Source organism: Halichoeres trimaculatus, unplaced genomic scaffold, assembly GCF_033239565.1.
Source record: "Halichoeres trimaculatus isolate MK-OKI-2021-1 unplaced genomic scaffold, fHalTri1.1 fHalTri1_scaffold_7, whole genome shotgun sequence".
Lineage (NCBI taxonomy): Eukaryota > Metazoa > Chordata > Actinopteri > Labriformes > Labridae > Halichoeres > Halichoeres trimaculatus.
This window is the reverse complement of record NW_027437185.1, coordinates 17300581-17310234: the sequence shown is the minus strand read 5'-3', so window position 1 is coordinate 17310234 and position 9654 is coordinate 17300581. Positions and strand designations below refer to the sequence as shown.

Sequence of the window (9654 nt, the reverse complement as noted above, 5' to 3'; positions counted from 1 at the left end):
GTGCTTTGAAAACTCATGAAAGTGTGTCGCTTCATATTGACTTTAATTGTTGGCTTGAATGGTAACCAAAGCTCTCCAACTATTTTTAAAACTAAAATAGGTCACTCAAACTTGTCAGTATACTTCAGCTGTCCACCTTCCTGCACTTATTTTTACCAGCAGGGAAAAGTTTGCAGAGTTGAAATTGAGCACAGCTCTAATCCTGAGTGAGATCCCAAACTGCAGCTCTCATGAATTTCATCACACAAGACCTTGAACGTCTTTGAATGACCAAGTATGTGTGGGAACCTGAGGGACAGTGAACACTGTTTATTTCCTCTTCATTAAAAAGGATAATAAGCATGCACCGCATACTGCCAAATTAGAGCCAGGCAGGAAAATAAACTTAATGTCACCTGCCAATGAAACTACACATCTTATTCCCTGTAAATAAAGTAATTATTTTATAGTCAGTGCTCACATGTAGGTTACAGAAAATGCCTGAAAAAATGAAAGTACTCAGTAAGAAAAAAAACATTTGCATCATTACAATTTTTAACTAAAGCACAACACAATCTGTATTTAGACATAAACAGCCTTAAATAACAAAGGCTACTAACTCAAATACTAAGTTGTACCAACAAATTCAAACACTTTCTAGCTCTGGTGTGATGTGAGTTTGTTGAAAGGAGCTCCTCCAGCAGCACTGGAGGCGCTGTCAGGAGGTGTCAGACATGTTCGCAGGGTACGGAGAGCACAGTGTCCCCCCTCTGTCTCTCTGCAGCCTCCCATACAGGTCGTAGCCTCTCCTCTCCTCTTTCGCCCTGTGCCTCAGCTTCCTCAGGTACACCTGGTTCAAAGCCAAGTGCAGGGAACAGTGCACCTGTGGACACAGGAAGGGAGAATACAAAACACCTTACAAAATACCTTGGCCCCCTGAATGTGGCGGGAAGCCAAGGCTGGAGAGTCAGTTAAACGCTGACACATTTAAAGACTACAAATAGTTATTTTCACAGGCACTCTGCACAAATGCTTAAAAGAACAACCTTTTATTATCAAACTGTAAACAACACCAAAAATAATCATGAAACAGCCAAATCTACCCCTCACAGCTTGATGGAGCTTCCACCAGATAGAAGGATCTAATTATAACATTGCTAAAATGTTTTATTAGTAATAAATCTAAGTAAAAGGATGTGTTATACAATAACTACAAAAAAATCTTAAAGCATTAGAGACAAACCAAAAGTGTCATATCTCTATAAAAATACCTCAGTCATGTATCAACAGCAGGAAGACTCGCATCTCAACATGTTTTTGGCTAAATAATAAGGCCACTTGGTAAATTAGCACCTAGTGCTTTTGCTATCTCAAAATTATGAGAAACATTTTCAGACCTTTTTAGATCAGACCTTAACCTAAATGTTCCTTTGTGGAAAGAAACTTTCAACCTACTCTAAATTCCTTCAGTAGTTTACTCTGAACCTATCGTTTCTGTATTCACAGGGAGGCGGTGTTCATGCAGCAGCATGTGGATGCAGTTGTGTGTGGTTTCCATCTCAGATGAGCTGCATTGAGGCCTCAGAGGGGTCTAACCCCTTCTTTGTCCTGAGGACCCTCTCCCTTGACATGTAATATAACCCTTGGCAGAGCCTTGTAATGCAGGTGGCCCCTGCAGCTGCCTCCCTATCGGCTGGCTTTTCAAAACAGGCCTGACTCCATTGTTGGGGTTTTTCTCTGGCTCGTGAGAAAAGTCCTGAGGTCAGCGTGAGGCTGCAAATGCATGCTTGTCTGCCACCATGGCAACCAGATGTGAGGAATGGTTGCCATGGTAACCTTTAATCCCTATTCTCAGTAACAGCTGCATCTAAACTTCCTTTTTTGCAAATTCATGTTTATTTCTCTCCTTGTGTTATTGTATTAGTGGTGCATTATTTGGATTTTGAGCACAACAAAAAGTAAAAATTAATTCTGGACACTAACACGGGCAACAAGAAAACAGAAATGATTTACAAATATTTTGGTCTTGTGGCTTTGAAAACATAGAAAAAGAACTTGCTGCATGTGTAATCAGCAGACAAACATCAGTACAATGTATAGTACAATTAAAAGAAAACATAAACAAAACTTTCCGAACAAGAAAAGTAAAAATATGAAGTCAACACTTAAAAGAGTCTGACATCAGGTGGTTCTGTGCTGATGATGTGGAAGGAGTGGATTGTTGTTGTCCATTTTTATCCCCATATTGTTGGCGAAGTAGTGACAGAACAGACAGGAAGCGGGTGAGCCTAACACCGTGCATTTATACCCTTTCTACCCAGATACCGCAGAACAGCAAAGTTATAGGTGGTTGACACAGTGTAGGTGAGCTATGGAAAGACAAGGAGAGACAGGGAGCGTTAAAACAGGAGTGAAGAGAAGAAAAATGACACCACAAGTAGGAAAAAATATGATAAACTGCTTATGACATTAATTTGATAGCAGATACCATCCACATAACAGCTTCTGTAATGGAGCATGCAAGTATAATGGCTGCACCATTTGGCTGGCTGGAAAACCACCAGACATTACAGCATTATTATGATGTTTGTGTCAGCTGAGAATGAGGAACAGAGAGCAATAGTACAAAAGTCATCAGTCATGGAGGCCTGAGATGCCTCACCGCCTACACTTTGAGCGTCACTGAGTCACATGAGCCATAGCACTATTGTTGATGCAGCCAAATTGGCCCCAGTTTAAGCATAATCACTCACCAGAGCCAAGAGAGTGATGCCCGCGCCGGCGAAGGCAGCAATGTAGAGGTCATAGGTCATCTGGTACTGTTAGGAGAGGATTTGCATTAGTGGAGAGAACATGTATTTACTCAATCTAAGACACAAACATGACAGCAGAGCTTGAAGTATTTTCTGTTTTTATTTCTCACCTCTCTGGTCTTGCAAATACTAGACAGAGTTATACCACAAGCTTTCCCTGGTACTGCGTTCCACGGCAGGAGCCCTGTTGAAAGTCACATTCTCTGTTTGACTCATTGTCTTAGGCAGTGGGACAATTAAAGGATCAAATTATTCAACATTACATCATTTTCTACTAATCATGAGGAAAAAAAAGAATTAACCATTTTCTGATTACCCTGTGGTGCTGAAAAGCTCACTGATTAACATTAAAGACTTTAACATTTAAAACAGGTCACAAACTCAAAGGTTCATTTTTATAAAGGCTTGAATAATTCCCTCAAACAGCTTGGCTTATTAAATTTAAGCCAAAGCTTCCAAAACCTGGGTAAATAGTGCATTAGTTGGAGCTGGGGATTTATACATATTTGATGAGCAAGTGGGTATTTGCATAGTTGGGACTGTGCACACTGGTTGATTCACAAATAACAGCACCCATGTTCACATTAAAAAGAAAAGAAGTCACCCAGTGCAACAGTTTGACTCACTATGCAACCAATTTGGTTTTAGTTACACTTCAGGGCTCTGAGTCTCAGTGGGTCTTTTAGTCACACAGAGAGAAATATTTATACCAGCTCTTGGCTGGTTTTCTACAAATTAAGACATTTGTGGTTAATAATCTCATAGTTCGTTACCCACACACTTTTCTTCAAGTGCTGTAAAACTGTAATTATTTTGTTCTCAGGCTGTCATGTGTGGACTGATTGTCACAAAAGTTGGTAAAACCATTTATAGTTTGACCAAAACTACAAACTTTGGTGCAGTTTTTCATCAAATACCCTACTTTCTTATGTCTCGCTTCCAGCATTAGCATGATTTTGCCTGCTAATTTATCAACATTGTTAGCATGCTAACAAAGTAAAGCAGTGGTAAGCATACTTAGCATTACTCTGCTCTACATCAGCCTTGTAATTATAGAGTGTTTGCACTGACGTCACGATTTGGGTATTTACCCGGATGTGCGGCCACATTGGAGGTACACAAGCCACCTGAAAAACACTAAGTTTCACTCATGAACTGCACTGCCTGGCCCAAAAAAAGTTGCCGCTGAAAAAAAAGGTCACACTCTAATACTTTGTTGGGCCGCCTTTAGCTTTGATTACAGCACACATTCCCTGTGGCGTTGTTTCGATGAGCTTCTGCAATGTCACAAGATTTATTTCCATCCAGAGTTCAATTAATTTTTCACCAAGATCTATCATTGATGATGGTAGAGTCTGACCGCTGCGCAAAGCCATCTCCAGCACACCCCAAAGATTCTCAATGGGGTTAAGGTCTGGACTCTGTGGTGGCCAATCCATGTGTGAGAATGATGTTTCATGCTCCCTGAACCAGTCTTTCATAATTTGAGCCAGATGAATCCTGGAATTGTCATCTTGGAATATGGCCGTGCCATCAGGGAAGAAAAACTCCACTGATGTAATAACCTGTTCATTCAGTATATTCAGGTAGTCAGCTGACTTCATTCTTTGAGCACAGACTGTTACTGAACCTAGACCTGACCAACTGCAGCAACCCCAGATCATAGCACTGCCCTCACATGCTTGGACAGTAGACACTAGACATGATGGGTGATCACTTCATCTGCCTCTCTTCTTACCCTGATGGCCCATCACTCTGGGACAGGATCAATCTGGACTCATCAGACCACATGACCTTCTTCCATTGTTCCAGAGTCCAATCTTTATGCTCCCTTGCAAATTGAAGCCTTTTATGCAGTTTGCCTCACTGATAAGTGGTTTTCTAAAGGCTACACAGCTGTTCAGTCCCAATTCCTTGAGTTCCCTTTGCACTGTGGGTGTGGAAATGCTCTTACTTTCACTTTTAAACACAGCCTGACTTTTCCTGTCATTTGTCTTCAATCTGACATCACCAATTGTTTAAATGATCACTGATCATGAGCATTCAGGATTTTTCCGGCCACGTCTTCCTCGAAAACAATTGGGTCCTCATCATCCTTTCAGTTTCTAATAATGCATTGGACAGTTCTTAACCCAATTTTAGAAGTTTCTGCTTTCTCCTTAGATGTTTTCTCTGCTTGATGCATGCCAATGATTTGACCCTTCTCAAACAGACTATCTTCTTTTCCATGAACACAGGATGTGTCTTTTGACATGGTTGTTTAAAAAATGAGAAGCAACTCATTGCACCAGTTAGGGTTAAATAACTTGTTGCCAGCTGAAAGATAATTGCCTATGCAGTCATTATCCAACAGGAGAGTATTACCTATTTGCTTAGTTAAATCCAGGTGGTGACTTTTGGGGGGTTAGGCAGTGTATTGCCCTGAATTACCTCTTAATCAAAGTTATATTCCGTCATAATATATATACTTAACTAAAGAGTGATTTTTATATGCTATGGACAGAGAACATGGCCTACATGACAGGAAATGCTGTGAACAGGGACAGACCAAAATATTGAGATTAATGACAGATCCTGGTGGAACTCAGCTAGCTACAATGTTCTCCGTTTGGACAATTGTTTGCACCCCTCACCCTGATTTGCTATCATTTTTGATAGTCAAAAGCATTTGAAACGTTTTTTCTGATTAAGCGCAGCCAAAGAAGCAGTGATTATTTACCATTTTGTGCGACAACAACCCTAGATACCTGCAAGCTCCATCTGTTCTGTTGTGAAAGTACCTCCAACATGGTCGAGCTCCATTTGGTTACGTCACAGGAAAAGACTCATTTGCATGTTAGCATCTCTTTTACTGTACATATTCTGAAATGACTGTACACTAGTCCTGTAAGTGTTACAGGGGGATCAATACAGCTTTTAATAGTATTAATTGAGGTAAACAAACATGCTATCATAGGGAGCTGGACTTAATTGTTGCTGTTGCTGTTGATGACTGCTGTTTTTTTCCTACCGTATTGCCTTGCATCCACACAGAGCTGGTTGATACTGGCTGGGGTCTCAGTCAGAACATCAATAGTGTGGCAGGTGGCGTCCATGTTGTAGAAGAAGTACACAGGCAGGGCTGAGAGGGCGAACACCAACAGCCACAGCACAGCTAGCACATATGTCATCACTATAAACTGTAGATGAGAGCAGAGCAAATGTTGGAGCACATCATTGTTATAAAATGATGCACATAAGTAATTTAAAAGAGTGGCTTTATGAGCAGTGACTCACTTAGTGACCACATTTACTTTTTCCCCTGATTAGCTTCACTTATTATCTCACTCTCTGTTCTCCTTCTTGTCTCCCAACCACTCAGCTTGTTCCCCATCCACTCAAACACACACTGTATGCTTATCTTTGCATGTCCCCAAAGGTTTTTAGCAGCTTTAAGATTTCCAGCTCAGCACCCACTAGGGAGTGATATGTGTATTAATCCCATCCAATCTCTCCAATCCCCTTTACTTGTCCCACTCTGGGCCCTCTCACCGAGGAGCTGAGGCAGCGGCCACACATGGTGCTCCTGAACTCTCCAAAGGTTTGCTTGGCAGCGCTCGTGGTGTAGAAGCCCTCAGCCAAGAGCACAATGCAGTAGACGAAGAAAAAGGAGGCCAGACCGTAGATGACATACTGGAAATACTGAATGCTAGAAAAGAATAAAAAGATGCAAAATTCAGGTTTTGAAAGAACCAAATAGGGATAGCAACTACTGCATGAAAATTCAGTAGGAATGATGTAAACACTCAAATTCAATGCTCACAGATAGGCGAGGGTGATGTAGTCCTGAAGATTACGGGCAAAGTAAGTCTCGATGAGTCTCTCTGTCTCTGTGAGTGCTTGGTGTCCACAACCACAGAAGAGGGCAATGCCAGAAAAGCACAGCAGCGTGGCAACCAGGGAGCAGTATGGCACCCCACCCAAACAGCGCATGCAGCAGTCATAGCAACCTGTTTATAAGGACACAGCACCGTAAGAGTCAGAGCTAATTATCAGCTAATGCAGTATGACAAAAGAAACACAAAGAAACTGTGCTGGAAAGCACAGATATTGCACAGTTGAACAAGGATAATTGCTCTCTATTTGACCATTTCTGTTATAATAAATTCACATGGACATATGCCTGTGCTTTTTTAAAGGTCACTTCCTAAAGTTTTAAAACAGGAGCAGAATAGAGAAACAAAAATACTCTTTAAGGAGCAAACTTCTGGGCATTCACGGGGCACATTTAAAAAAAAAATCTCTCTGTAGCATATTTTTTTTCATGGTGGGAAAATACCCGAGACTACTGATTGTATTCCTAAAAAAGTTTCTCTGATCTCTAGCTGGCACAATTTGTTGACAATTAATCCTCTAGGAATACAGACATCAATTTAGCAACTAATTGTTAAAAAAAACCTGTACTTTCCTGTTATATTAACAGGAAACCCAGCACAAGGGTCACAGGTAATCCAGGGTATCTGGCTCCTCAGTTTTTAGGGAGTAAATAAGTAGTTTAAGTGTAAACGAGGAATTCTACTCAATTGAAGGTGGCAGAAATCAGAATGATTTGCAGAAAATCTGGATTTTAATATTTGAAACACACTTTCAAAGAGCTAGCGTAACGTCTCAATAGGTTGTGCTGCATCTGTGAACATTTTGCTCCCTCAGTAAAGCATTGCATTCTAACAAATGGTCATGTGCTGTTTGAATGGATGCCAAGAGCCAAGGGCATGGGGATATGTCTGCGCTGACCCCCGCTCGCACCCTGCCTCCATTCAGCACCCTGCATGGAGAGTGTGAGAAAAAGGGGGAGGACAGAGAGGAGAGACAAAGTGAAAGAGAGAGAGAGGCTGCTTTTGTGACCGCAGAGACAACAGTCTTTGTCCCACAGCATCATGGGGGTACAAGGGCCACCAATGTCAAGCAAACAAAGACCAGAGGCACCTCTATGCCTTACACATACACACACGCCCACGCACACACAGTCCTCCTTCCTTCTGGGGAGACACAGGAACTAGAAAGTGACAGTGGGGATCTGTCTGTCTGTGCTGGAAGAGGATGGAGGCAAATCTAGAAACAAACAGTGCAACTGTGTGCATGTGTGCCATTACACGCTCGCATGCCTGCAGTCTCGTAAGCACATGCACACACAATGGAAGCAGACAGACTGTGGTTGGTACCATTACAGTAAACACAGATGGCAGGAGGGGCAAATAGATGGCTCTTTAATTGAACACACATCTCCACGGCTGTGCGCGAAAGTGTGTGAGGGAGCAAGAGGGGGAGACGGGCATAAGAAACAGTAGCGCAACAGAAGTAGAGTTCAAAACATTAGGTATTCTATTATTATAGTCACATGTTGTTTTAAAAGGGGTTTACCTTTACGTCTCAATTTCCTCTAAAACTCGATAATTCTGTTTTCTGTAGCACCCTGACACCGTCACGTGACGAAGACCAGCCCTTATCCCCCGCGTGCCTCCACACACACCTGGAACCAGTTAGCTAATTAATGACATCACTAACAACTGCGAAACCCACGCTGTCCACCGTCCCGAGCCTTGTCTCTACCATAATAATACAGGCCTGGCTCCAGTGAAAAAAATTGCAAAGCCGAGGCCAAGTTCGCCTCTTTAAAAACTGAGAAAGATTGCGACTGAAAGCAAATGCGACAGGGCTGTTCTGAAAGCAGTCCAGCCATCTCAAGCATGAAATAAATCTCATAATATCAGTGGAGCATCAGCCGGTGAGTAGCCGACCACTACAGTGACAAAATACTTAATAAGTTCTGATGCCCTCTCACACCCTCATTCACACCAGCCTGCTATCACATAAAATAAAATGCAGATTTGATATAATGAAGTATCCCGTCTGTTAAAAGCTAATAAAGGTGGATTAAAGGTGCTGGAGTTTCTTACCCATGTCTGGAAGGATGCGTTCAGGACTCGTTGGAAACTGCTGCTGCCGCTGCTGTCTGCTCTGCAGCTGGTCTGATGATGATATGCACAACTTGTCTTCGGCCCCCGTATATCAATCTCAACTCGCTTTCTGTTCTCACAACAATGCACAGAGCTGCTGATGGCTGCAAGTGCAATCTTAAAGAAACAATGTCGCTTTTCAATGAACTTCAAGGCGGAGTATAATGAAGAGGTCAAGGTTCTTACGCTTTCAGAAAGTTTAGTTCATTGTTTTCATGCAAATAGCAGGGAGGTTTTTTTTTCAATCCCAGAGTTGTCTTCTTTCTCTTGTGGTTCAATACTAAAACTCATGAGTAGTCCTGGGCTCATCAAGATGAGAAGGTGTGAGATGTGTTGTTTTCTCATCCGGTGGATGATCACAAATAAGTGTTGTACACCTCAAATAAACAAAAATGATCAGCATCCATGTACTCTCTGGTATCTACTAATCACACTTCATGTACTCAAAGTACTTAGCTCCTGAGAGGGACTTTCTGTTTCAATTTGGCCTTCCCTTTGCTGTTTTTCTTTTTGTTCATTTGAGTACAAATATTTGCTTTAAAAAATTATATAAAATCTATTTTTAACATTATGTATCAGTCTAATATCCTCGCTGAGAGAAACTGGCTGATGGCTGCTTCTGTAGTATTCTATGAAAAACTGCTTCTGACACCTGACGCATAACAGCAATTTCAGGCATTACAAATGATTGTAGAGAAACAACAGTCGTTATGCTGCTGGCAATATTTGCTTTTGTGTCTTTGACTAAAAGCATAAGTATTGAGCAGAATATGTTTCAAAAACTCCTCACATGAGAATTAAATGTCAAACATGAATATTCTTGTACAAATTAACAGATAAAGTACTTACAAAGGAAGAATGTGCCA

The 9654-nt window shown here is 41.5% G+C and overlaps 1 protein-coding gene across 3 annotated transcripts; it reads right to left on the bottom strand.

Moving 5' to 3' along the window:
- Nucleotides 1–13: 13 nt before the first annotated feature.
- plp1a (proteolipid protein 1a) lies at nt 14–9103 on the bottom strand. 3 transcript variants are annotated; one of them, XM_074674781.1, is made up of 7 exons: nt 8193–8281; nt 6595–6781; nt 6324–6480; nt 5803–5971; nt 2903–2976; nt 2733–2798; nt 14–862 (listed from the first exon to the last, which is right to left on the bottom strand). In XM_074674781.1, exons 2-7 carry the CDS (start codon nt 6762–6764, stop codon nt 698–700), a joined length of 801 nt encoding a protein of 266 aa, XP_074530882.1. In that variant the 5' UTR covers nt 6765–6781; nt 8193–8281; the 3' UTR covers nt 14–697. The 3 variants fall into 3 exon arrangements, with proteins under 3 accessions (XP_074530882.1, XP_074530881.1, XP_074530883.1); XM_074674780.1 differs by lacking the exon at nt 8193–8281 and adding an exon at nt 8729–9103 and having other exon boundaries at nt 30–862; XM_074674782.1 differs by lacking the exons at nt 14–862; nt 8193–8281 and adding exons at nt 870–2348; nt 8729–9095.
- Nucleotides 9104–9654: the final 551 nt, after the last annotated feature.